Below are 27,932 nucleotides of genomic sequence, written 5' to 3'. Positions count from 1 at the left end.
TGGGACTATATAACTAAGTGCTAGACGCCAACATTTTGGAACCTAATTATACATTTAGCAGCACTACTGAACAACTAATTGAATGCTAGAATTTGTAAAAGGTTCTATTATCACAGACACTATAATGTAAAGTCATCTTTGTGTACTAAAATATTCTTATATCTCTAAATTTGTATTTTTCAAATGGCTTTGTAGAATATGCTTTAAAAATAAGCATATAAAATATCACATTTTCTATTTACAGGGGGGGAAAAAAACCCTGCCTTTAACTGTGAAAGGACATTAGGGCTGTTTTATATCTAGAAACTACTTTCAGCTCTGAATATTACACTCTGACAAAGCTTTCCTTAAAATACATTTCACATAAGTCATTTGTTATAGTTATACTACTAGAAAATAACAGTACATAGATGAAAGAAAAGTGGCAGACATTATAGAGAATACAATCTACTTGTTTCCTTGTTTATAGGAAAGTCAAGTGATGTGGTCATGCTTTTAGTAAATAAACTAGAATTATGGTTTTAACACTCTGCTGACCTGGGATTGTGGTGCTGCTGCTAGAGCTACTGTCATCCACGGGCCCAAAGAAATCAAGGTTCAGAAGAGTGGAACCTCCACTAGCTTGAAATTCAGTGACCGTGTTGGTAGGCAGCCACACAGAAGGTAAGCCAAGGGAGGAGGGGTTATGTGTAAAAAGGGGTAAGACACACACTTGAACATGCAGGTTATAATTAGTAGTCATTACATATTTAAAAATCAACATTAAAACAATGTGTACAGTATTAGTTTTTCACTGCTAAGGACATTTCTAAAGTAACAATTTAATTCAATGTACATTTTCTCATGTACAACGTAAATAATTTGACACTTAGTAAGGTTTTAGTTAGGAGTTCGGTTCTTTCAATCGAAACTCGAAGCCATACCAGAAAGACCAAGGGGAACGTATACCCGTTAAAGGGAAACAATACTTTAATCTCAACCCAACATTAAATCACTGTACATGCCCAAATAAATCTTTTATGTTAGTAGTGTTGGTTTCTAATTAATGCTTTTTAAAAGTGACAAAGTTGTCAGTTTCAGGACAGGCACCAGTACATTAACTTAGTTTAAAATAAAATAATGTAATAAGGAATGTCATAACTGCCCTACCCTGATGTGCAACCTCAAGCTGTACTGTTCCCCTTTAACTCTGAAACAGTAATCAGAAATAGTATACATTTTTAAAGAAGTTGTTTGTTAATAAAAAGCATGATGATTTGACTGAATAAGACACCAGACAACAGCAGAAGGTGCATCCAGGCTTTCCTTCAGCACGGATATTCAATTGGATGCTTTCCAGATATCCGGGGATCCCCCACTCTAAGGCAAAGCTGATAGAATAACAGGTGTTTTAGACCATGGCTCAAACAACTTATGAAGTATAAGGAGTAAGAGTAATTATACCTTAGAGTCCAATTAAAACTTGTGATGTCAACACACAGGAAAACTAGCATTTTGTATTATTTAAAAATCCCACCTTATTGGAATAAGTTAATCGTTTTTCAGGATTTTCTCTTAAAGCCATAAGTAAAACCAATTATTTCTGGAACTACCTACTAGTATTTTGAGATAAGTTTTAGAAAAGGATCATGAAAATCATTCATTTTTCATTTGCATATAAGTGCACTATAAAATATTATTAAATCTGAAAACTACTTTGAGTCAATAAATATGGATCTATTTGCACATTGTTTTTGGTTAAATAATTGTGCTTTGTGCTTTAAAGCAGCCTCTACACACAAGACTTTGCATCCAAGAAAATTCCATAAACTAAAACTACAGAAAAAAATTTCAAGTAAATTGGTCTTACCTAAAATATCATTTAAACTGCCTAGATATTTGTGAAAAATAAAGAAGCTTGTTTTTGACTTGAGATAAAGAAACTAAAATTTTATCTGGCTACTACTACCTATATATGGACATTAATACTGTTAATAATAGTAACAGCTGGTTTCTTGAGCAATCACTATTCAGAAAGAAAGCCTGAATTTCCAAAGATAAGAAGTTATGTTCAAACAAAAAAGGAAGTCAGCAGAGAGAAGTCTGTCTGAACTTTGTAGCTTTCTTAACTCTAGCTCTGGTGCTAGAGGCTCTACGGAGAGACGTACCATCTAAAGGGTTAGTAAGGCCACTGCTACTCCAGTCAAACTGGACGGGTGGTAGAGACTCCTAGAGTTGAAAACCAAAAAATCAAAATTAATCAGTATAGGTTGTAGCAACATAAAGAATCCTTAAAAATAAAACGAAACACTATTATAGCAAGATCATTAGGCAATAAGATACCTAAAGACAAAATTGGGATAATTTACAATTTCAGAAGGTTATCTACAAATATTAACACAAACTGAAATTGCAAAATTTATAAACAGTACAGCTTGTTGACATTAAAAATGTTGTATCTGAGAAATGGAATTATCTTTACATTTTCAAACAGAAATTTATGGACTGATCCTATGTCAAGATTTCAATCTATTTTCAAATCATGATTTAAACTACTGGCTTGATTACAATAAAAATATTTTAAAACGTCACTGATTTGTTTTCACTAAAGAGTTATCCACTTTATTTTAAATGACTATCCACTTAAAATTTCTTAATAGATAATATAATGCAATAGAGAAGGTACCACTGAAAGTGAGGCAACTTGGGTTATTAAAGACTAAGTAACTAGTTGTATAAACATGTATGGTTAATTTAGTTGGTTTCCTTATATATAAAAATTTAAAAAAATTAATCATCTCTTTAATTTAGAAATTACTTATAATCAGTAATAGAATTTAATTTTTAAAATAATGTACTGAAAAGTATACTCAGAACTCATTTGAGTATTCTAGGTTTTAAAATTCTGTTAACTACCAAACACATAAAGATAAAATGAGCAAATGATACATAGAAGATGGAAGGTAGTACAAAACATTTAAAAATGATCACTGCTTTATTTTAAGAATATTCTTGACAAGAAGAAAAATGCCTTTTTATCATTTTCTTCTTTTATTTTGAGGGTGGTGTTGGCAACAATTATTGAAATAACCTGTGTTTTATTAGACTCTTACTATCAACATGTTGCCATCTTTTTTTTTCTGTATTGCTCACCACCATGCTTTACTGTAAGGTAGGCACTTATTAAAACTTTATAATCGGGACTTCCCTGGTGGTGCAGTGGTTAGGAACCTGCCTGCCAAGGCAGTGGACACGGGTTAGAGCCCTGGCCTGGGAGGATCCCACATGCCGCAGAGCAACACGTGCACCTTAGCAAAGAGTAGCCCCCGCTCACCATAACTAGAGAGAGGCCGCACGCAGCAACAAAGACCCAACGCAGCCAAAAATAAAATGAATAAAATATAAAAAAATAAATTAAAAAAAAAAACTTTATAATCATTTTTTCTGTGTAGACGAAGACATTGTTCCCTGTAGGAAGGGAACATGAATCGGCTATTTTTGAAAGTCCAATCCCATGACATTATAATACAATTGCTTTGATAACCAATTATAGGCATGTTACTATAAGCACTTAGTCTCCCCCATATAAGTCGGGCCTGGAGGTGGAGGGGCTAGGTATAAACAAAATAAAACACTAACATTCGTGGCTGCCAGGGGTGAGAGAGAGTTGTGGGAGCTGGAGTGGGGTAGGGCGGGGGCTTGGCTGTGGCAATGGAAGAAATGCTGTATGCTGACTGTGGAGGTGGTCACATGGAAAGATGACATAGAGAACTACACACACATATTGCACAAATGTCAGATTCTTGGTTTTGATATTGTACTATGATTATGTAAGATGTAATCATGGGGGAAACTGGTGAAGACACAAGGCACCTCTTCTGTACTACCTTTGCAACTTCCTGTGAATCTATAATTATTTCAAATAAAATTTTAAAAAATCCTGGTGAAAATCTAGTTTATAACCTACCTGCAAGACCGATAAATAACATTTAGAAAAGATTTTCTTTAGCTGATCTCAAAAACAAACAAAAAGCTCTAGGCATTCCAACAGATTCAACTTATATTATTCTACTTCTAGATCAGAAACACCTTTGGAACTATTCAACACTGACTGGATGCACCAAACCCAGATTTACATAATACCAAAGTTTCTGGGTAAATGGAGCAAAGGTCTTTCATTAACATGTTTTACCTAAATGATGTCAAGGAGCTGGATGTTTTGAAATATTTCAGTGATTTTCTGGAATTTTAGCTTCTCACAGAGGTGTATGGCATTTTGAAGACAGCCAATATTGTAATAATGAGGTGCTAAATCATGAATCAAAATTTAGTGGAAAAGAGACAGATGAAAAACAGATACCTAAATAATTATAGGCTAACTAACGGCACAGACAAGTAGGCAACTTAAAGAGAAAGCACTGGAATAAAACATTTTCAAACAACTTAAAGTAATGTGGCATGAATGATTACTGCGGAGACAAAAGAAAGGAGACAAGGTCATAATAAAAAGAGGGGGAAAGAAAAGACTAGAGACAGGAGACTCTGGTTCTAGTCCTAGCTACAGCACTGATGTGTGCTTTTGGGTAAATCACTTAGTCTCTCCAAATATGTTTTCTAAGTGTAAAAAGAGAGTACAGTGCTAGATAGTCATTTTTTCTTTCTTCTAACTCTAAAACTCTGATTCACAACTGAAATAGCAACATAAAGTAGCCTAAGAAAAGAAGTTTGCTAGTGGTGACTAGTTGGATAACTGTTAGCCAGAGAGCTGAATTTACTCAGCAGTGAATAAAGTATGGTTAAAGTACTGATCTTAGAGGGGAATCAATAATGGCACCATGAATGGTGTGACCTTGAAATTCAGTGGATAAAGATACAAATAACAACAACAAAAAGTATCACTACTGCTTTTTACCTATAAACTGTTTTTTCAGGTAAAAGTAAAAAAAAACATTAACAGTTGTTAGTACAATATTAAATTCCTAAACAAGAGATGCAATGGCTATAAGACTGATGAGTACAGACTGATGTGGAAGATAAAAATTCAATGGGTACCAAACTGAAATAGAAAAGACAGACCAAGAAGAATGCAGTCGTAATGAGAATTATACAACTATGCTAAGTTTGAAAGTCACTGTTCAATGATGCCAAAACATCAGAGGAAGGTCTGCTATACGTTTTGGGAGGGGGCGGGGGGAAATTTAGGTATTGAACAGGTCTTTCCTGACACATTTTGCTAAGCTTCTAGCACTAATGGCTATGGCTGTTTCATCTGAAAATTATCACTAGGAGAAAGACTGCATGGCCAAAACGTTAAGTGAAAAATATATACATGTTTATATAATGTATATATAATATATACATTGCATGCCAAAGAATAGTGGTAAGAAATATCACTTTATATAGAGAATCTTTACAATGCATTTCAGATGTGTAAATATCTTAACCTGAATCAGAAGTATGGCGCCAAGCAAAGGTCACGCAATCTAGTGATGGAGGTTAGGCATCTCAGCACAAAATTCTGATATGCATGCTGAAATCTTCAATTTGAATGTTAGAATGCAGACCTACACAGGCTCAAGTCAATTCAGAAATAAGTTTGAATTTCCACTGGGAAATATTGTTTTCACTGGTTTCCCAAAAGCCTAAAAACTAAAGCCAGTGAGGATCACAAACTACCATAAAAAAGTATAGAATAAACTTGTTAATTCATTATTTATAGGTGTATTTTTTAAAAAGAGAAATGTGTGCATGAAACAGAATAAAAGGATGTATTTGCTTAAAAAGAGCTTTTAAAAAATATAAGTAGCAAGAGACCAAGTTCCATCTTCCAGCAAAAATGTTAGATATGCTTAAATGTTGCTGAAAATTCCTACACTTGCCTATAAATAGGGAGAGAGTCCCTTGATTACAAGTACATAGGGGTATATATGTATGCATAGAGGTGGCAGCAGCTGAATACATATGGAGCTGCAACTAACCTCCATTAAATTAACACACATTAATTTCTATTAAAAACCTTCCATTAAATTAACACACATGCTTTTTATTAGGTTATCTAGACTTTTAATCAAGTCTATAATTAAATTATATACGAAAGATGATAAGTATGAGGTATGACTAGGCAAAAATGACAGGTGACAGCTAACTCTGATAAAATAAGCAATAACTTATGGGGCTGTAACACGTGGAAGTGCTTGGATAGAGGAGAAGAGGAGAAGGAGGCAAGTAAAAGTAGCAACAAGTGGCCCTCAAGTAAGAACAGCTCCATTTCCAGAAAACATACCAGGCAGTTACTCAAATTACTTTCCTAATACCTAGCATTGTAGGAATAAGAATGCTGACTGAGGCAGAAGTGAGAATGTGCTGTGGGAGAAGTAATTTTGGAACCTGCATAGACATGGCAGGCCTGGGAGAGCAGGTGATAGCCAGAGGGCAATATAAGGCCAGTGAAAAGAAGAGAGCTAAGGACAGATTCAACCTACTGAGACAATCTGCCCAACCATCAGTAAGGCCAGGCATCCTACGCATTAGGTCCCCTTGCCCACTAAATTCAGTGCCAGTAATAAACTGGCTTCAGAGGGATGTTTAAGCTAAGCCCAAGTATAAACCACAGTGGTACATAGCAGTAATATTAGATGTTTCTTGAAACACACCTGAGAAAGTAGGACCTTGCTTTACAAAATTATTTTCCAAAGTATGTTCTTCAGAAAAGGGTCCTGTGGCCAAGTAAATTTGAGAAATGAAGTAAAATTAAATAGGATTATTCACTGCAAGATTCTTCAGAGTCCTTAATGTGTGGGTTGTGAATCTCCAAGGGTGGTTGTAGGGTATGCTATGAAATATTTCCCAAACGTACTTCACTATGGAACCCTTCTTTAGTGGAGCATTTCTGGAGATTAGTGTTCAATGGAACACACATTTTGGAAAAGGCTGTCCGAACATCCATTATTGTGTTAGACATAATCAAAGATGATATTTAAGGTTAAGAAATGACAAACACAGCAAGAATATGTTTTAGAAATGGTAATGTTCATTAAGAATACTAATATTTTAAAAAACAATGTTTAACCAGCACTGAGTCAGTTTCTAATTCGATGTCGGAAAAGTAAGCAAACCAAAGTGGCTATGTTCTCCCAGATAAAAAGTGAGAGGGAAGGCTTTGATATTAAACATATTAGACTGAAATACGATTTGTGCTTAAATGTCCCAAGGAGGTAAAGGATAAGAAAGGTAAGAGAGCTTTCTTTTTTTCCTAATCCATAGAATGTTTTGTTAAAGGCTACATCATTTTTAACTTAACAGCTTTATTCAAACTCTCAAAACAACAGTTTTTGATGTAATAAACTCACCTAAATTTTATTACTTTATAAAATTTTTGCAGGCTTCAGGAAAAACACACAATAGCAGGCTTGAAGAGCTGGTATAAATGCAGTGTTTTCCATTTTTTTGAGATCTAGCACTTACCAGATTTGTATGTCAGTAATAATGATCATATAATGTTCAAGCTGTAAGGCATTTTTAGAGATGCCTGCTTCAAAGTCCTCATTTTATAGGTAAAAAGACTAAGTCCTGGATAGGATGAAAGGACTTACCCATAACCAGCCAGTTCTCAAATTGCCTTTTCTATTTTTTAAAATTAAAGAGAATTTGCTCATTGTATTTCAAGGGATGTTAATAAGTAACTGAAATCACATCCATCATGAAACTAAATTTTAAAAATATTTTAAAAACTAAAAGTTATATATTAAGGGAAACAACAATGTGTGTGGACATACGTGTATATACATGCATAAAGATACCTATATACATCCAGATATTTTTACCTGGAATTGGTCAGATGTACATGTGTTCATTTCTGGTGACACAGTGGTTGTCTGACCGATGGAAGCTATTTTCTCTGCAGCAGATAGTGGTTTCAGTGGTTCCTTGGTGGGCTCTAACATACCCTGAAAAAGGCATATTAGCCATTAATGGGGGGAAGGATCAGCCCATAAACTTTACAAGAAAGTTAATCTAGCAGAAAGCAGAAAGAAAACAGGTTATCAGAAAAGAACTGAAGACAAAAAGGAACTAGTCCTAAATTTTGCTTAGTGAAAATCTTACAGCACTATAATGGGAAATGTTTCATAATAATACCTTTGGAATCCAAACTTTTTGAAGCGAGACATTGTAATTGAACTGGATTTGTTGTAAAGTGCCTGGTTATCACTGTCACACAAAAGCATAAGCACATGGGATGGTGGGGGTGGGGAAGAGGCAAGCAGAACAGTATATTACATCCACGCCCTAAGAATCCAACATTATTCTGATGTTTCAGCTCTGAAACTGAAGGAAAGGGCACTCTTCATACACATTACACCATGGTGGTGCTTGGAGAGGTGAGAGCTGATTCTAAAACACATCATATAATGTGATGATGTCTACATGCTTCAATGTGAATTTAGTGTTTGATCCTTGCTCCACTATAGATGGGAACCTTAGTTCTTGGTTCTTTGGACTGGCAAAGCAGAGACAGTCATTTCAGAGGGGAAAACATCTTACATATTCCAGTATGAATCTAACACACTTTTTGAGTAAGAGAGAAAAAATTCAAGATGGATGTAGAAACAAAGAAGAAGAAAAAAATCAGCATTTTGCATTAATGTTCTACCAAACACTAAAAATAATGGGTAATAATCCAGGTTACTGGCATGAAAAAAGGCCCAAGCTTTTACAAATTTTAAAATAATACCTGATAAGCTCTTGAATAGTTATCAACCAAATAGAAGTCTCCCTTTACTACTGAGGGAAAAAACCCAAAGCTGCTAAGTCAGGAATCTTAGAGTTAGAATCTATACATTTCTAAAACTAAGTTTTCAGGAGAATCCCACTACCCTCATAAAATCAAGCATAAGCTAAACAAGCAATTTACAGATTTAGTTCTTAACAGTGCATGTGAAAGGCTTTAATCTAGCAGCTTGAAAAATGAAAATAAATTCACGGTCTAATTCAATACCATACACATTATACAGGCTTTCTAGTGTGCCCTTCTACAAAGGCTCCATGCATCTGGCAAACAATTACTAGTCTTAGCCAACTTTTCTAATGTGAACTCTCCCTTAAGTCAGTGGTTCTCAAAGTGGTCCCCATCAGTAGCTTCTCTATCACCTGGGAACTTGTCAAATGTGCAAATTTTTGAGCCCTACCCCAGACCTACCGAATAAGAAACTATGGGGGTGGTGCTCAGCATTCTGTGTTTTAACGAGTCTTCCAAGCAATTCCAGTGCACATTAAGGTCTCAGAGCCAGTGACTTAAATGACAATTTCAGGTACTATTCCTCCAGATGAGGTCAAAAGATACTGAACATCTCATGTGTGTAAAGCACCATGGGAAAAATTCGGGTATCATTAAAATTTGAAACCAGATATGAAAAAGAATAAGTTTCTAAATATAAGGCATCACAAAGATAGAGGAGGAGATGATACATTCACTAAACCAACTTTGGTATTAAAAGCTTACAAAAATGGTAAAATTACATTACTAATAAAAGGTTGTAATTAAGATAGGAAAAAAAGCATAGACATTAGTCTCTAATTCCACATAAAACTTAAAGAATTTGCTAATGTGCTGACCCTAACAAAGAGCATTAAGTAGGTTACTGTCTCCAACATGCTGAATGAAAAGTGCCCACAAATTAAATTCCTACTTCCTATTCAGAATGTGACAATAACACCACCAACAATCTCTAGAATGCTACTCCCTGAGGAAAGAGATCCACATAACCAGAAAGTTAAAGAAACGTTCTGGATTACATTTACCTACAACATAAAAGAGAGTAGGGATGATCAAGGTGTTTTGAAAATACAAGGTAACCATTCACAAAGGAGCAGAAACTGATTTTTTAAAAAAAGGTCAAGCACAGAAGTTTTTGTACAATTCCACAAAACAAAACAAACATTTCAATTCAATAACAATAATTAGAGCTTATTCATGGAAAAGTTTTCAGATTAAAAAAAGGTCAAGTTCCACAGCAAATTCATTTTCACATGCACATAAAGGGTTTTTAAACTTAAACTCCATACCAAGGGTTCCTCAGTTATTTTTTTCTCTATCTTAAACACAGTATTTTTTTCTTATTTTCAAGTTATTGGTGAAAGAATTTTAAAATATTTTTAGTTTGATAGGACATTTTTATGCACCAATAACTCAAAGACACGCCAAAAACCACAAACAAGTCAAACTTTAAAATGTGAATGAGTCTTGATACAGAATGAAAATTCCTCAGTTTTCCTGGACTACCTGGCATATCTGAAAAAACAAAATTCAACACGTTTAAAACATTAATGGAAAAACTAAACACCAATTATGGGTCCTGACTCATTTTCATTTGTTATAATTTGATATTTCCAAGCTTTGATATACATCCATGGCTTCAATACTCCATTATTTAAAAATAATCGCAAATGCATTAAAACAAGTGATAGCTAAGGCTTCAGATACTTCAGCTTCTTCTTTTTAAAAGCAAATTAAAAGAGAGAGACTTCCAAAGGTGGATTTTACAAAAAGTTATGAGCACTAATATTAGTAAGATAAAAAATAATTTTCAATCTAAAACAAAAGTGTCTATAATTAATAGAATACAGAAAAATATCCTCAGATCAAGATTTGAAGGGATTTATGAGATTTAAAAAGGATACTGTATTTATTCTCTTAATGGCCCCACGGTAAACACCCCTTAAAATACACTTTCCATGTCGTGCTATGCAAGATGATTTTACAGAATAAATGCAGCAATGATAAACACATGCAAAGACATCTTTGTACTTACCAATCCTGCTGCATACATGGGCACTATAACAGGTTGCTTCTTATTGCCCGTGAAGAGCTATATACGTACGTTAGAGAGAAAGAACATATATTTAGAGAATGATCTGTCATAGAATGAAAGTTTCCAAAATATGCTTGTAACGCTTTATTACATACATCGTGAATGATAAATTGAAGAAATTGTTTAATTGCCCTTATGGGGTTATATTTTTTATCTCCTAGCCCAAGTCCTTCATTTTTTTTTTTTTTTTTTTTTTTTTTTTTTTTTTTTGCGGTACACGGGCCTCTCACTGCTGTGGCCTCTCCCATTGTGGAGCACAGGCTCCAGACGCGCAGGCTCAGCGGCCATGGCCCACGGACCCAGCTGCTCCGCGGCATGCGGGATCCTCCCGGACCGGGGCACGAACCCGTGTCCCCTGCATCGGCAGGAGGACTCTCAACCACTGCGCCACCATGGAAGCCCCCTTCATTTTATAGTTAAGCAAAAACACTAAAACAACTTTTCCTAAAAATAAGAAATACTGCAGAAAAACCTAGATAGATTTATGCTTAAAAGTTGGCATACTCAAAAATACATGAACATGTTAAACCAACTAATATTTATTTTTCTGAGGAACGAGTTTCAACAGAAGTGTGACAGAATTTAAAAACATTCATAGGTTGATTAAAAGATTTTCCAAGGTACGAATAAACTCACAATGTTTCGGGTGTCTATTCCCAAGGAGCACAAGAGCTTCTTGTTGCTATGGGAGCCGCCCCACTGATATCTCAAGCCGTGTGCTTCATGGATGTCCTGTAGCTCAGCCCACACATCCAGCAGTTCCCTGCAAAGGTCGCAATGAAGCCACCAACAATGGGTTACTCAATAGCTTTCACCATGAATTCTACTTTTAATGTGACAGTGAAATATACATTTCAATTAATCTTGTGTCTAACATGAGTATATAACTACTATCTGAATGAAATCATCAGCCAACACTTAGTCATTAGAAAAGTAACTAAGTTAAACTCATTTGAAACAATCAAGCAAAAATTTGGCCTGTATGTTATTCTTTTTAAATTGTAAGGCAAAAATATTTAAAAGGAGGAAAGATACCACCCAGCATCCCACCATCTTTCTGGAGCTATTTAATATGTTTTCTCCTTGAGTCTTGACCCACAAATACACAGTTGCAATTACAGCATATTTAAAATTCTGTATTCTTTTTTCAGATTTTAAGCATTTCCTTATGTACATATGTATCTTTTTCAGTGGTTGTGTAATGTTCTATTAGACAGATGCATCATCATTTATTTAGCCACAATCCTACAGTTTTAATTAAGTTGTTCTTACTGTTTGGCTCCTATTGCTAGCAGTGCAAAAATATCTTCCTGTATTTTATGTTGTGTTTTATTGCAGAATTGTGTTATTTCCTTAGAATCAATCTATTGGGTCTACGAGTATGAACTATCTACAGCTAGCATATTTTTAAAAAATATCTACAGTTTAAAGATGGCAAAACATCACCCTTTTTGTCCCCTTCTGTTCTCAGAAATCATCCCAAAACAAAAGTCAAGAAGCAAAAATAATATTCATCTTCAATGAAATTAAGAAATACTGCCTCCAGAGGTGGGGAGTAATGAAATATAACAGAAGTATCCAGGAATAAGGATAACTTTGAAATTAAAATTAGCGAGTCAATCTAGACCCTCTAACATCTAATAATTAATAGGAGTTCCAGAAAGAAAACAGAGGCAATGGAGGGAAGGTAATTGTCATTATAAGAGAATTGCTCAATACTGAAGAACAGAAGCTTCCAGATTGAAAGGTTCCTACCTAGTACTCAGTCCAATGAATGGAAAAAGATTCATATCGAGATACTTCACTGTGAAATTTCAGAACACCAGCAACAAAAGACCCTAAATTATAAATTTGATGTAGGGGTAGAATAAAGTAAAATTTTACCTCCTGTGTACCTTTTTCTCTCAGGAGGCTATTAGAGGATGCACTCCACCAAAATGGGATATATGTGAAGGGAAGTCCCAAGACAACATGTGTTTAGGGGGCCTAGACTGATCCATTCCAGATTGGAAGGAATTGGAAGATGGAGGACTCCAGGTAAAAAATGGAATGGTCAGCTTGACAGGTTTTATCACAAGTAAAATTATATTAACAGGCTGCTGGAGGGTAGGGAAAGACTCAGTAAATGAAAAAGAGAGGCAATTATTAAATCCAGGAAAAAGGTATACTATAAAGAAAATAGTGGCTTAGCTGTGAACACTATATAAATGATCATAATAATGAAAATACCAAATAACAATTTAACCAAAAACTATGATATAAGTATACTGGGAAGATGAAGAGAAGAGAATAGCAGATGTAAGATCTAAATTTTCAACTATCATACTAGGAAATCAAAAAATAATATATAAAATTGATTAGAATATCGATTTAGAATATTTTTTAAAAAGCTCATAAATGGACAAGTAGAGAGTTTTAAAAATCATATCTTTTAGCACAATATAATTTTTTAAACTTCAACACAGTAATGTTTTAGAACCTTAATGGTTTAAGATAACCTTATATAACCTTATAAATTAGAACAGTTGAAACTAACAAATATACATGCTATCTGAAAAGTGTCTACTACTTACCCACTTTCAGCTAAGGCCTCTCTTCTTTTTATTGGCAAGGTGCTTGTTTCCAGCAAGTGTTTCAGGGAAGTAACTTCTTCTTCAGTATCAGGGACAAATATGGAAGGAAAACATGCTTCGAAAATTCGCTCCAGGCGGTTTAGTAAAGCTGTCTGCATCAAAACACCCCCCAAAAGTTTATTTTCATTTTTGTAATTTTATTAATGTCATAGCTTTATCATTACTACACACACACACCCCCATACACCAATACCCTGTCCGCTGCTATGGGGTGGGGGAACTACCAGTCAGATACAGGAAACACTAAGTGAAAGAAGAATAACTACTCATAGAACAGCTTTAAATCATTGTGTAACGACAAATAAATGTCGTTACACACCAAGCATCATGCCTGGCACTTTACAAACATTATCTTACTTAATCCATTACAAAATTCTACAAAGAAGAAATTAGGACCCCATTGTACAGTGAGAAAGCAATCTCAAAGTTTGAATAATCTGCAAGCAAAAACAAAACCAAAAAAACCAGACAGTATTCATAATCTTTCCATAACACTGGGGTGTTTCTTACTACCACTCACATACTCTATATTTAGAACAATAAGATTGGATGTTTGCAAAAAGTATTATCCTATTATAGTTGAACAGAACCTGGATATGAACACGTGAATTCTGAAAACCTTTTTTTTTTAATTTTAAAAAAATTTTATTGAAGTATAGATGATTTACAATGTTTTGTTAATTTCTTCTGTACAGCAAAGTGACTCAGTTATACATACATATATTCTTTTCCATTATGGTTTGTCACAGAATACTGAATATAGTTCCCTGTGCTATACAGAATGACCTTGTTGTGAAAACCTTTTAGAAATATCTGCTAATAGAAGAAACCAAAGTAGGAAAGAATGTCTCAATTTTTACTAAGAAATTCAATGGCTCATTTATCATTTTGATGATCTGTGCTATCTTTTAGAAATTTCATTTCTCTGCTCTTCTATGGTGTGCATATTTGTATTTCTGAATAGTACACTACCTTTCCTCCAAGCAAAGCCTGCATATTCCCTAGAGTATTTTCTCTGCGAACACTGGCATTTTTGGAGTATTTTTATTAATTAAAACTTGTTGGATTTAGATTAACTTAGATTTTGGGGGTACTAGTAGGTTTAGTCTACATGTGTAACCTACAATAACATTTATTCCCACTTTCCTAACTTTATTTCAGATACATGTAAAATATTTTCAACTCAGCTCACCTTACTACTTAAACATCAACTAGGAATACAAACTTTTAAGTCAAAACTCGTTGGAAGATTAAGTGTACTACTGAAATGACATCCTGTGTACAAGAAAATTCCACATCATGGTGGTACTTCCTGTCAAGTAACAAAACAAGTTAATGCTTGATTTCTGTTGTTTAGTATAGTCAGCAAACAGGAAAATTAAAAACAAAAGGAAAAATTTTCACATACATATTTTCCAAAACAAAATCTCTTTTGGAAGCAGTATCAGAGCAAAAAATTTAACACTGCAAAATTGGTCTCAGGGTACTCTTCTGCTATCTCTACAAAAGTTTAACACCTTCATTATATTCATGTATGTGATATGGGAAAAGGTTCTCAGTATCAATTATGAAACCTACAGTAAAGAGGAGACTCAAGATCCCAAGGCTTGTGAAACTTGAGTGCATCAAGGGGAGTCATACTTAACTCACTTTAACAGAGGGAATGGACAGACATTACTTTTAAAGGGATCAGATAACCATCTAATTGGAAACATAATAAGCATTGGCTCCTCTGGGGCAGGGAGGGTAAGCAAAAACTCACATATGACCAAATTTTATTTCTCTGTAAATTAAAACAGAATCTTTCTTGTATACTCTTTGCTATCCTTTTAATGAGATAGAAAAAATATTTATCTAAGGATGAAAGAAAGGACCTCAAAACATATTCAATGATTTGGATCAATCATTATACATAACTACCAGGTCTTAGGTATACCAGTGAGCAAATTCTCAAATTAGTGGAATGTACTTGAGGAAACAGAACATTATTTTAACCCAATCACGTTTAAACTTTGTTTTAAACTTCTTCCCAACCTTTTCTCATAAAGAATAAAATTACATGGAAATTTTAAAAGAAAGTTCCATATGTCTTTAGGATTAGATATTAAGAGTCAATTGCTTCAAATCTTTTGTTGAATGAGGTAGAGCAGGAGTTGGCAGATTTTTCTCTATAGGGCTAGACAGTGAATATTTTTCGTGTTGCAGGCCATCCATAAACAAATAAGCGTGGGTGTGTTCCGATGAAACTTGATTTACTAAAACAGGTGGCAGGACAGATTTGTCTGCTAAGCCATAGTTTGCCGACCCCAAAGGTAGAGCCATAAATAAATAAATTTTTAAAATAAAGATTCAAACAACCAGAATCCACTAACTGACCAGCACCACTCACCACAAGGAGGAACTCCTCAACAATTCAACAAGAAAGCAGCTAACAGAATTAACAAAGATTTTGATTAAAATTAAATTTCCTAACATTTTACTTTTTAAAGTATATTAATTTCCAACTATCTACAAGACCAGTTGGATGCTAAAAGGGCTACTATCTTGTTCATGGTAATAAATAATGCCAAATTTCATTTACTACTAGTTAATTCCAGTAAGTAAATAGCTGATGTAATTATAACACTTCAATAGAGGACTGTGGACCCAAGGGGCTGAGACTCAGTTTCAGGATTTATAAACTGGAGCTCTCAGGGCCTACCTTACAAGGTGAATAATAAATTAGAGGAGTAAATGCTTGACACCCAGTGTGTGCTCAAGAAGTGGTAGCTTTTATCACTACTGTTGTTATTATACAGATGATACATACAGACACAGTGGCCTGCCAAGGAATAAATGTCAAAACCAGATTCAAATCTCACTAAGGCTGTTTCTCCACCACTATTTAGCATTCTAAATCATTATGAAAATACCTGTCTCAATTTATATCAATTTCTACCATATTACATCAAGAAATTAAATAATCCAAATATTTTGCATCCTCCCTAAGATCCTCCTATTAAGTTGGGGAAAAGGTACCTAATTAAAAAATATCTGTTGTTAAGAGCTGCTTATATAATGAGAACCTGTTACTGCTACTCCTTGGGGATTTTAAATTTTGAAAATTCGTGAACATTTTGGTTGATTGTTGGCATCTGTGACTTAAATCTTGATCACATTATGAAAATCAAAGAGTGTAAACCACACATGAGGTGTGTTAAGATGCTTTACTTCCCAAGAAGCACAATAAAGTTCAAAGATATGATGGAATATAGCCCAAGTAACTTGGTAAGTAGAAGAGGTACAAGAATATAACTAACATTAACACTCAGAAGAAGAGAAACTAACCTACCACAAGAATAGTTTCTCTTATGACCAAGCAGATAAATTTCTTTCAAAAAACCAGATTTCCCAAAACATTGTAATCAGACACTCAATTTTTAAAAACTCATAAAATTTGAGCATGAGATAAAAGATAAAGGTTGGGACTTCCCTGGTGGCGCAGTGGTTAAGAATCCGCCTGCCAATGCAGGGGACACAAGTTCAATTCCTGGTCCAGGAAGATCCCACATGCCGCAGAGCAACTAAGCCCGTGTGCCACAACTACTGAGCTGGCGCACCACAACTACTGAAGCCTGTGTGCCCTAGAGCCTGCGCGCTGCAACTACTGAAGCCCACGTGCCTAGAGCCTGTGCTCTGCAACGAGAAGCCACCACAATGAGAAGCCCACGCTCATCGCAACTAGAGAAAGCCCGCGTGCAGCAACGAAGACCCGACGCAGCCAAAAAAAAAAAAAAAAAAGGTAAAGGTTGATACTGGTTAAGGTTTTGGGTTTGTTTCTTGAAGATTATTAAATAATTTTAATTGTTTTAAAATATATTCAATTTTTTCCTTAACATTGTCAGCCAAGGTAGTTTAACACATGCAACAGCCTTAAAGTCAATAAAGTGAAATATTATTTAAATTTCGATTTATTCTACTGTACATAAGCAAATTATTCATCTAACACTACTATTCAGTTTCCAACAAAGTAAATAGTAAATTTTTACTAAAGAGCCAGTGCTGCACTCTAAATTAATGTGAGGGTAACAAAATAAGTACACACACACTTAGCATATTAAATATTTAGCTGAGGTTACAACAGTAACTAAATAGCAAACTAAATAAAATAATATTCACTCCAGTTACTTGAATTTCAAATGCCTTCAACTTCAAAGTCAAAGAGGAAAAACAGTCATCAGTTCTCCCTTGTATTTGGAATTAGGAAACTGGTGATTGAGCCACGTCTGTTAATTCAAACACATATCAAATTCTAAACCTGCAAACAGCAGCACATCTGGCCATTAAACATTTTAAGAACAGGGGGCTCTGACAAATGCAGGGTTGAAAGGCAAATGCTTTTCCAGACAGGTACCAGACTCCCTTTTTATTTTCTCTATCGTTTCCAGCGCTAGGAAGCCAAAGGAGAAGGTCTGCTGCTTGCAGACAAGCACACTTGTGCTCAGAAGAGTTCCTACCTGTCAAAACTATTCTGAGAAGGGAAACTAGCCAGAAGCAGCACTTTTGCTCTCAAAATAGTCTGACAGGTGAGTCTATAGCTGAACTAGGGGTACTCCCACACAAATTCTCATTCATCTCCCTATTACTTTTTGCTATTCACCAAAAAATCCAGTTGGCAACACTATTTCTTGCACCTTTGAAGACCATTTTCTAAGAAGTGCATTTCTGAGATTATTCAGTAACAGCTAACATGTATTGAGCACTAGTTATGTGCAAGACACTGCGCTAAGCACCTTTAATATGCACAATTTCATTTTATCTTCATAATGATAGTTTTGAAGTAAGTACTATTATATTCTCTAAATCTCACGTTCAGAGAAGTGGCTAATGCAAGTCAGTGCTGAAAGCTGGATCTGAATCTAGCAGTGTGACTCCAGAGCCTTGATTTTTAGGTACTATACTATAACCAGGGCCAACTTATGCAGTAGGCACAGGGCCTAGGGTCCACAATAATTTTAGGGGTTCATGAAAACGTTTTGTTAATATTAACATACTCAACCTTATACCAAGTTATAAAATAGAATTTTAAATATCTTTTATGGGGAAGGGGCTCACAAAAGTCATATGTGATCTTAGCTATACTACTCTCCAAAGGTACACTGGCTTTTATAGGATTTCTCTATCTTTCCCAATTTTCTCATTTCTCATATATTTGTTTTCCTATCAGGGTCCTTTTTACCTTGAATCCCTTTGTATTTTATTTTTTTCAACCCATACAGTGTTTCTGGAAAAGCAAAAATGATTACCCAATGTTTTAATTCATCAATGAGGGCAAAGCACTATGCATGAATTCACTTATACTCATTCCCAGTTCTGTCCTATCTCCATGTCTGGGTTTGGAGGAAGAAAATCCTTTCATTTTATACACTGGTGCAAATAAGTCATATTACCTAATGCAGAGATTCTCAACTGACGTGGCTCAGTTACAAACAGGTTACAGGTCTTCCAAAAATCCTGAAAGCTATATATGGATATTTGGTGTTCCCTCTTGTGACAGTTAATTTTATGCATCAACTAGACAGGGCCAAGGGGTGCCCAGACATTTGGTCAAACATTATTTTAGATATATCTGTGAGGTTGTTGCTGGATGAGATTAATATTTGAATTAGTAGACTAAGTAAAGCAGATTGTCTTCCTTAGTATGGATGGGTCTCATTCAATCAATTGAAGACAGTTTGCGGACTATAGATCTTAGGATTTCGTGATCATCTCCATAATTGCATGAGCCAATTCCTTATAATACATCAGTCTGTCTGTCTCTCTCTCCATGCATGCATGCATGCATGGTTCTACTTCTCTGGAGAACCATGATTAATACACCTCTATTTTGTAAATGACTACAGTAGAGTATAAAAAGATTGTGTATTGAAATTCTCATTCAGTTTTCCAAAGGAGTGTATAAGACCAGCACCAAGGATCCTAGACTATGGTTCTGAGGCCACTCAAAGGCATATCCCCTCTAAAGTATCTTGATTTTAAGGTAATTTCTAAAATTCCTCCAACATATTTCTAGTTAGTTTTCCTTTCTTCCTTACAAACAGTAGTTGATTAATGTCAATAGTTTTAATATTGATAGCATTAGGTCTTGTTCTTAAGTGGAAGTTTAGAAGAAACATAAAATCCACTGGGCAATTTAATCTTCCATTTAAGAGGATACCTTACGCCTTACCACCATTAAATATTAAGTAAGATATCAAGTACAATCTACAACAGTATACTTATCAATCCCCAGTTTCAAGCTATGTAAGAAGAGTAACCAATTGTAGTCCTCACTGTGCTCTAAAAAGATGGTTTGCCCCTTCTGCACAGTTTCGGGATAAATCTAAGAAAGTATTTCTAACTATTTTGGAATTAAAGACAGAATTTCAAATTTTCTGAGGGAAAAATAACAAAAGGAATTGCTGTCCAAATCCTTCAAGCAAGCAAAGAGCTACACGGCCAAAATTTCAATTTCTTTCTTTTTTTTTTTTAAATTGAGATATAATTGACATATTAGTTTCATACGTACAACATAAGGGTTCAATATATGTATACATTGCAAAATGGTCACCATAGTTACAAATTTTTCTTTTCTCATATGAGAACTTTTAAGAACTACTCTCTTAGCAACTTTCAAATACACAATGCAGTATTATTAACAACAGTCACCATGCTGTACATTGTACCTCCAGGACTTATTTATTTTATGACTGGAAGGTTATACCTTTTGACCACTTAATTTCTTTATTTTGTTGCTTACTTATGTTTTCAGTCATAAGTTCAAGTGTTCACCCACATTAAGGAAAACCTGCACAAATCTTAGGCAGGTGATTAAATAAATGAAGGTGAAAATGTAGTTACACTCAGTTTGAGAATGCTGACCTTCTGGTGTGCAAACCAATAACTTAATCTCAAAATAACATAAGCCAAAGTATTAGTGATTCTCTTCTTTTTCCTTTTTGTGATACTCAATTTTTAAAGCTCTCAAGATAAATCTTCTAATAACATTTTCCCAGTAGCATTATCAATTAGATGGCTAATAAAAGAAAATGACTCATAGCTTCCTTTTCTATAGCCAATTAATATAAAGAGATTACTTGCCAATTACCTAAATTCTCAAATAACACCCAGAGCAATATTTTGAAAATTTTACAAAAGCTCAGAGTTTAATGCAGTGCTCATGACATCATCTCCTTTACCTTATACCAAAGAAAAGGCATCTTGGCTATTTCAATCAAGGTTCCTTTCTGGAACATTAACAGGTTAAAAAAAAACACAAAAAACTGTTATAACAGTTTTATATGTATAACAATACATATAATGGTCTTTTGGAAAAATAACTGCTTTCAAAGTAAGGAGATTTTTGTTTTTTGTTACTGTCATTTTATTTTGTTTTAAATCTTAGCCCCAAAAGTGAAGAATAATTTTGACCTTTTTCCAATTTCTACAATAGAGATACCACTAACTTGCTTTTCTCTACAATTTATAAGAATGTTAACAGGAGAATGAAATAAACTGAACTCTGCGTTCTCAGAAAAAAGTATTCACTGAAGGGGAAGAATATTTCTCAATAAATGGTCATTATGGCTTTTACATCAAAGCCTGAACCCTCTGAGGCTTGCCGGACTCACCATCTGAGAATTGGCTTGACTAAAAACATTTTATAAGTTTCAAAGATTTCTTCTTGGTTGACTTTGCCCTAAGTAACAAATTATTGCAATAAAGTTGCAATAATTGATTGTCTCTTGACCCAGGGAAGATGTATTTTATTAAAACGTTAAGATATCCTTTTGGTAGGCTGAAAAAAGGAAAGTACTAAAAAAACAGGGACCTGGACAATGTTACATACATAGCAAAAAAGTAAAAGAAATTTGAAATGACAACTATACCATTTGTCTGACTTCACAAAGAATTGTTCCCCATGTTTGCTTATTTGAATTAACTGAGCTCTGAATTCTAAAAGACTCTCACAACATTCTGTCAAAACACAATTTGAGGGCACTCTGTTCAAGACAATTGTTGTGTCCAGGTAAGATTCAACAGGGATAAATAATTTTATGATTAAAAAATCTAACTTTTAGTGTCATTAATATGTGAGGATTGCTGTGCTGTCCCCAAAATGGTAGCAACTAGGAGAAACATTTTAAGAAAAATATTAATAAATCTAATCCTCTCCTAGAGAACTAGATTAATGTGCATTTCCAACAGATTCTGGAAAAGGAAGAAACTACAGGTCACAACCCTCCTTTACAACAGAAGGATAAGAATGGAAGTCACTTTCCAACTCAGTCACTTTCCATTTCCCCACCTCAATTTCCTTCCAAACTTCTCTTCTAGCCCCCCTTCCAGCAGTTTCTCCTTTCCAACATGCATCTCCAAGTTCTGCTCATTTTGCATAGCCATTCAGCAAAAAGAAAAGTCTGAGGACTGAACCAGACAAATCTCAGGAAGTTAATGCATCTTGACACACCCATATAGTTTTTGTTTTATTTTTAAAAAATAGAATCATACTACAAGATTCTTATTTTTCAATAGATTTTTTTCACTCGTTTTAACATTTACTGTCATTTTATCTTCACAAAAGTCCTTTGCAACAGATATTACCTCCTTTTTACAGACAACTGAGTTCAGAAGTAACTTGTCCAAAATCATAACGCTTATATGACTCTGAGTCAAGAATCAAACTCAGATCTGTAAGTTTCCATAAAGCCCTTGTACTTTATTTCCTTCTATATCCAGTTATCAGATTATATATAAATAACTTCAATCAACTTATATGATGCAAAAAATTCCTTTTTGAAGAGGTCATACTTTAAAAAATACATTATATGATGATGTTAAAAGTTCTAAGGCTATAAATTAAAGATTATCCGATACTAGTGTCACCCTATACTCTAATAAGATGAAACTAAACAGGGAAAGGATTAGGTCAAAAACCAACAGTCTTCACTTTGCATTATATAATTAATTCATTCCTTGTTTAAAATTGTAAGCTTCTGCCTCAATAATGAATTACTCAACAGGAATAATACACATTAGCCAAACCATGTAATAACTGAATTAGCAAATTAAGCTATTCAGACACTCAATGTCAAATGAAAAGTGATTAGCTGTGCACTCCAACTGGTGGTACCACAATTTCTACAATATCTTAATGTATCAGCGATATCAAAGCAATGATGTATAACCATTTTAATTAACAGACTCGAAATATTTCCAATTGAAAATGGTTTGCTTAGCAAAAGATAATTGGAGAAGCAAAGTTTATAGATTCTGATTTTATTCTCAGTATTTTAAAAATAGGCCTGTGGACCAAGTGTTACATATATCAATAAAAAGCAGTGATATTCAAGGGAGTGCTCTCTTCCATACCCCTGGTTAAATTTAGCACAGGGTACAACTCAGGACTGGGGAACAATATGGATATCAAACTGCACCTCTAGGGGCTACTTTAGGTCAAAATAAATCTTAATGAATCTTCTCTGAAAGAATCTGGACCAGAAAAGGATAAAGTACAGGGGCTAAGGGGTAAAAATATTCCTGACAATCCTACTTCCTAAGAGTAAACATAAATATACATTTGCAAGAAATTATAAGCAAATAAATAGTCACAGTACGGCTAAGTCAACTACGGCTGTTGCATGTTCTAGCTCTAACCCTTAATCCATCTGACACCCTCACCTCCGGCCTTTTATTAGCTGTTAAATTATGAGGCCCATATCTGCTTTTTTCAAATTCTTTTTCTATCCTTCAAGTCCCTATAGCCTTCAGCACAGATTGAGGTTTCAAACTCTGCTTGCTCTTTTTTGTAATCAAAACTAGGTCTTTGATGGACAAAATTAAGAGACATTATTTTCTGAAGCTTAAAAAATCTTCTAAATCTCAGTTTAACCTTCTTTTAAAATCACTATAAAGGTAAAAACTGAAGGATTTGCTGGAATATTTCACTAACTAATTAATGAATTTTTACATAAGTGGTATTTATATTTATCAAAAAACCAAGTTGATGATTATGATTAATATTTCTGTAAATATTAAAGAAACCCACTGAGATAAAGAAAAATCTTACCAAGCATTATTATAAGAATGTCTCTTTAACATTAACCAAATGATTGTGAAACATGTAACTAATCTACAAAGCAAGCATTGTGTATCATAAAGAGACGCCTTTAACAGGTACCCAATTAAAAAATACTTTTTGAAAAGCTGAATTAGAAACCTCCACAGCAATTAATATGTCATACAAAATAGAGAAAATGAGTAAATACCTGAGCTGAAGTGGTTGTTTCCTGTAAATGACCACCAGCAACTGCTCCTTTGGAAGCTGCTAAAGGGACACTGTGCGTTTTGGGGGTTCCTGGAGTATCAATCTTCTCATCTGTCCTGTGTGACTGCCAGGCTTCCTTTCGATGATGAGATTCAGTAGCTTGCTGGTCTCCAAAAGCAGCCCAAGAGCAGCTATCTTTCTGTCCATCCTCAAAAGCATTCCAGTCTACAACCTGGCTAGGACCAGCTGAACTGAAGTCCGCAAAATCATCAGAGTCCTGAAAATCACTGCAGTTATCTTGAATATTTGGCACAGAATCAAAATCTCCAAACTCACCTTCTTGCCCAATTTTCAGTTCTGAAACAGGTTCAGTGCCTGTCCCAGTAGATTTTCTTGCCAAATTGCATTCCTCTGATAAACTATCAGAAGTCTGTTTTAGAACTGACTCAGTAAATATAATTTCCTCTGGGCAAGAGACAGCATTTGATTCCCCGAATTCTCCAAAGTCATCACCTGGTTCACTAAAATGTGGAAAGTGCTCTGAGGACTCTTCCAAAGTGACATCACTCATTGAATCTTGTGTACCAGTAACAAAAGGTGGAGTCATGCCACTGGCTGTACCAAAGTCACCAAAATCATCCTCATTGGTATCGTTGCAAGTTACAAAGTCATTACTACTATCATCGTTTTTTACACTTATAGAATCATCCAAAACATTTTCTTCTGTAGGATCAATGCTGAGGCTTCGGGAATCAGTAAACTTTATACTTTCTTCTTTGGAAGAACCAGCTTCATCATCAGCATCATAAGTTTTAGTAGAATCCATGCACAGGTCAGCACATTTAGAAGTAAATAAATCAAGTTTTTCCTCAGCTTTACATTGTTCTCTCCTACTGGCTTCTGAATTTTCAGCTGAGTCTACCAAACTCCAAGCCTTTGATTGAACACTTGAATTTAAAAGTTCATCCTGTTGCAATGTTGGAAGGCTTTGTTTTTCACTGGTGAAAGCTCCATTACTCACCATGCTTATTTCTGAAACACAAACCTGATCCTCTCCAGCATTGTCTCCTTTATCGTCAATGCTTCTATCCAAGGACACTTCTTTTACAGAATTCAGTTCATTGACTCTGTTAATTTTATTGTTTTCCTGAATGGTAAGTGCTTCTCTATCATTTAAAACTGCACATCCTATTTCTTCTAGTTGTATCCTTTCTTTTTTGGAAAATGTGGCAAAATCAGCAAATTCCTCCGCAGGACTAGGTGCAGAGTCTAAATTATACTCGGTACTGTGAGAGCTAAGAAGCTTTCGTCCTTTTGAATCAGCTACAGTGTCCAGATCATCTGTTCCCTGAGGATTTACAGTTTCCAATACTGCAAACCCATTTGTTAGAATCTCCAGACAAGGAGGCTTTTCACCATTGCAGCTCTCTAACTGTTTGTTTTGATGAACAACATTCATATCAGTTCTAAAATCTCCTGGAGAGAAACTTTCAGGTGTTCCAACATTCTGTCTCTGCTCCACTACTTTATTTAAATCTCTTGGACTTTCTATGCCATCAATGGAAGTATCTAAAGTTTTAGATGAAATTATTTCTTTGCTGGTGGTAGAAAGTAAAATATCAGACTGTCCTTTCACAGAAGAAGAAAGTTCAGCAGTGATGTCCTTATCATTACCATTTTTAATGGACTTAAAGCTTGTAAGGCTACCTACATTTTCTGAGAAATCATGAATTGGCATAAAATGGTTTGAAGGTACAAACTCTTCCTTGGGATGAGTATAATCTGGTGTATCAAAATCAACAAACCCTACACCAGAAGGGCTAACTTCGGAAAACCCACCAAATTCCCCAAATTCATCATCATCCTCATCCTCAGCTCCATTGTCTAGTGGTGGTGGGGATGAAGAGTACATTCGAATGATGTCTGGCTCCATTGTTCAATTGCTTTCAAATAATTAATTTACACCTGAAAAAAAAAAGATTTTTTTTTTAGGGAACTGATTACATAGAACAAAGTCTTTCAAAATTCTCTCAAAGAAACTTCAAAACTATGCAAATTTACAGTGCTCTGTTTTTTATCTTTTAAACTATTTTTATCTTAGGTGAGATTACACAGCTATAGTATAATGGCAAAAAAAAAAAAAAACCCAAAAAAGAAAAAAAACACTCTCTTCTAGTGTATGTTTCCACGGGCATTGGTAGTACATTACTGAATCTGGGGATTCGAGAAAATTTCAAATAAACACTTACAAAAGTATAACTACAAAAGTCTCTCTTGGGGCACTAGCTTGTTCTCTTAAGCTCTCTTTCCAGTTCACTGGGGACTCAGGGCTTGCCTTATGGATTTGTATGAGTTCTTTATAAATAAAAGACATGAAAATTTTATCTCTAATAATGGTTACGAATATTGATATTTTCCTCACTTTACTTTTCAATGTTTATTTCTGACCCAAGTTAATATTTTTTTGTTTTAATAGACTTTATTTTTTTAGATACGTTTTAGGTTCACAGCAAAATTGAGCAGAAGGTACAGAGATTTCTCACATATCTCCTACCCCCATTCATGCATAGCCTCCTCTATTATGAACATCTTCCACCAGAGTGTCATATTTGTTACAACTGATGAACCTACACTGACACATCATTATTACCCAAAGTCCATAGTTCATATTAGGGTTCACTGTTGGTGCTGTACATTCTATGGGTTTGGACAAATGCATAAAGACGTGTCCACCATTACAGTATCACACAAAATAATTTTACTGCCCTAAAAATCCTGTGTTCCACCTATTCTATTCATCCCTCCCTCTCCCCTGCCCTGGCAACCACTGGTCTTCTTACTGTCTCCATAGTTTTGCTTTTTCCAGAATGTCATATAATTGGAATCACAGAGTATGTAGCCTGTACACACTGTATGACTGGCTTCTTTCACTGAGTACTATGTATTTAAGGTTCTTCCTCCATGTCTTTTCATGGCTCGATAGCTCTTTTTTCTTTTTAGGTACTGAATAATGTTCCATTGTCTGGATGTACCATAGTTTATTTAATTTTTTATAACTTTCAATTTTGAAATTGCTTAGGACTCACAAGAAGTTGCAAAAATAGTACAGAGAGTTCTCATGTATACTCCCACCCAGTTTCCCTCCATAAGAATATGGTAAACAACAATAGTACATGATCAAACCCTGAAACTGACATCAGTATAACCTATTAACTCAGCCACAGACCTTGTTTAGATTTCACCACTTTTTTTCTTTGTGTGTGTGTCTGTATAGCTTTATGAAATTGATCATATGTGCAGATTAGATTTCAGTAACTGTCACTACAATTGGGGATTAGAACTGTTGCAAAAATAGATCAATAATACTCATCAATATAAAGAAAGTCCCTTGTGTTATCCCTTAACAGTCATGCCCTTCCCTAAACCCTAACTGCTGGCAACCACTGATCTATTATTCTCCATCATTATAATTTTGCTATGTCAAGAGTGTTATCTAAATGGAATCATATAATATGTAATCCTTTGAAGTTGGCTTTTTCACTCAGCTTAATGCCCTCAAGATCCATCCATGTTGTTGCATGTGTCCACAGTTCATTCTTTTTTATTGCTTAGTAGTGTTCCATTATATAGATGTTACCACAGTTTGTTTCTCCATTTACTCCATTCAAGTCATTTGGGTTATTTTCTGTATTTTACAATTACAAATAAAGCTGCTATGTACATTTGTGTACAGATTATCATGTGAACATGAGTTCTCATTTCTTTAAGATGAATACCCAGGAGTGCAAATGCTGGGTCACATGGTAAGTGTGTGGTTAACTTTATAAGCCAAACTGTTTTCCCAAGTTAATTTTTAAGGGGTCAAATTGATTAATTTTCCATTAGTAATTTTCTTCATTATTTTGCTATCATATAAGCTTAAAATTGAATAAATATTCACTTTTATTTTCTTCTTAGAGGTTTTTTTTTACATTTAATTTTTAATACATCTACAATTTATTTTGGCATATGGTCTAAAGCAAGGGTCTAAGTGAATTTTTTTCTGACTAGCAATTATCATAATCCCATTTATTGAATAATCCTTCCCATGCCCACCAGTTTATGATACCTTCTTTTTCTATACATTTAATTCTTAAATGAAATCTATGTCTGGGTTATTTTGGTCCT

At 34.6% G+C, this 27,932-nt stretch overlaps 1 protein-coding gene across 8 annotated transcripts in view; it reads right to left on the bottom strand.

Moving 5' to 3' along the window:
* The window catches only part of AFTPH (aftiphilin), a 63,528-nt gene that overhangs the window by 11,162 nt on the left and 24,434 nt on the right, over positions 1–27,932 (bottom strand). For 2 of the 8 annotated variants that reach the window (XM_024133525.3, XM_007124899.4), the window contains 7 exons: positions 23,767–25,730; positions 13,421–13,572; positions 11,484–11,610; positions 10,788–10,844; positions 7,803–7,925; positions 2,148–2,208; positions 538–621 (listed from right to left, as the gene is read on the bottom strand). In XM_024133525.3, coding sequence (XP_023989293.1) covers positions 538–621; positions 2,148–2,208; positions 7,803–7,925; positions 10,788–10,844; positions 11,484–11,610; positions 13,421–13,572; positions 23,767–25,698 — 2,536 coding nt within the window. In that variant the 5' untranslated portion in view covers positions 25,699–25,730. Of the gene's footprint in view, positions 1–537; positions 1,371–2,147; positions 2,209–7,802; positions 7,926–10,787; positions 10,845–11,483; positions 11,611–13,420; positions 13,573–23,766; positions 25,731–27,932 lie in introns of those variants that run through there. The other 6 variants (XR_003682222.2, XM_028496540.2, XM_055089207.1 and 3 more) reach the window with 6 other exon arrangements.

Source organism: Physeter macrocephalus, chromosome 12 (assembly GCF_002837175.3).
Source record: "Physeter macrocephalus isolate SW-GA chromosome 12, ASM283717v5, whole genome shotgun sequence".
Taxonomy (NCBI): domain Eukaryota; kingdom Metazoa; phylum Chordata; class Mammalia; order Artiodactyla; family Physeteridae; genus Physeter; species Physeter macrocephalus.
This window is presented reverse-complemented; position numbering and strand designations above follow the sequence as displayed.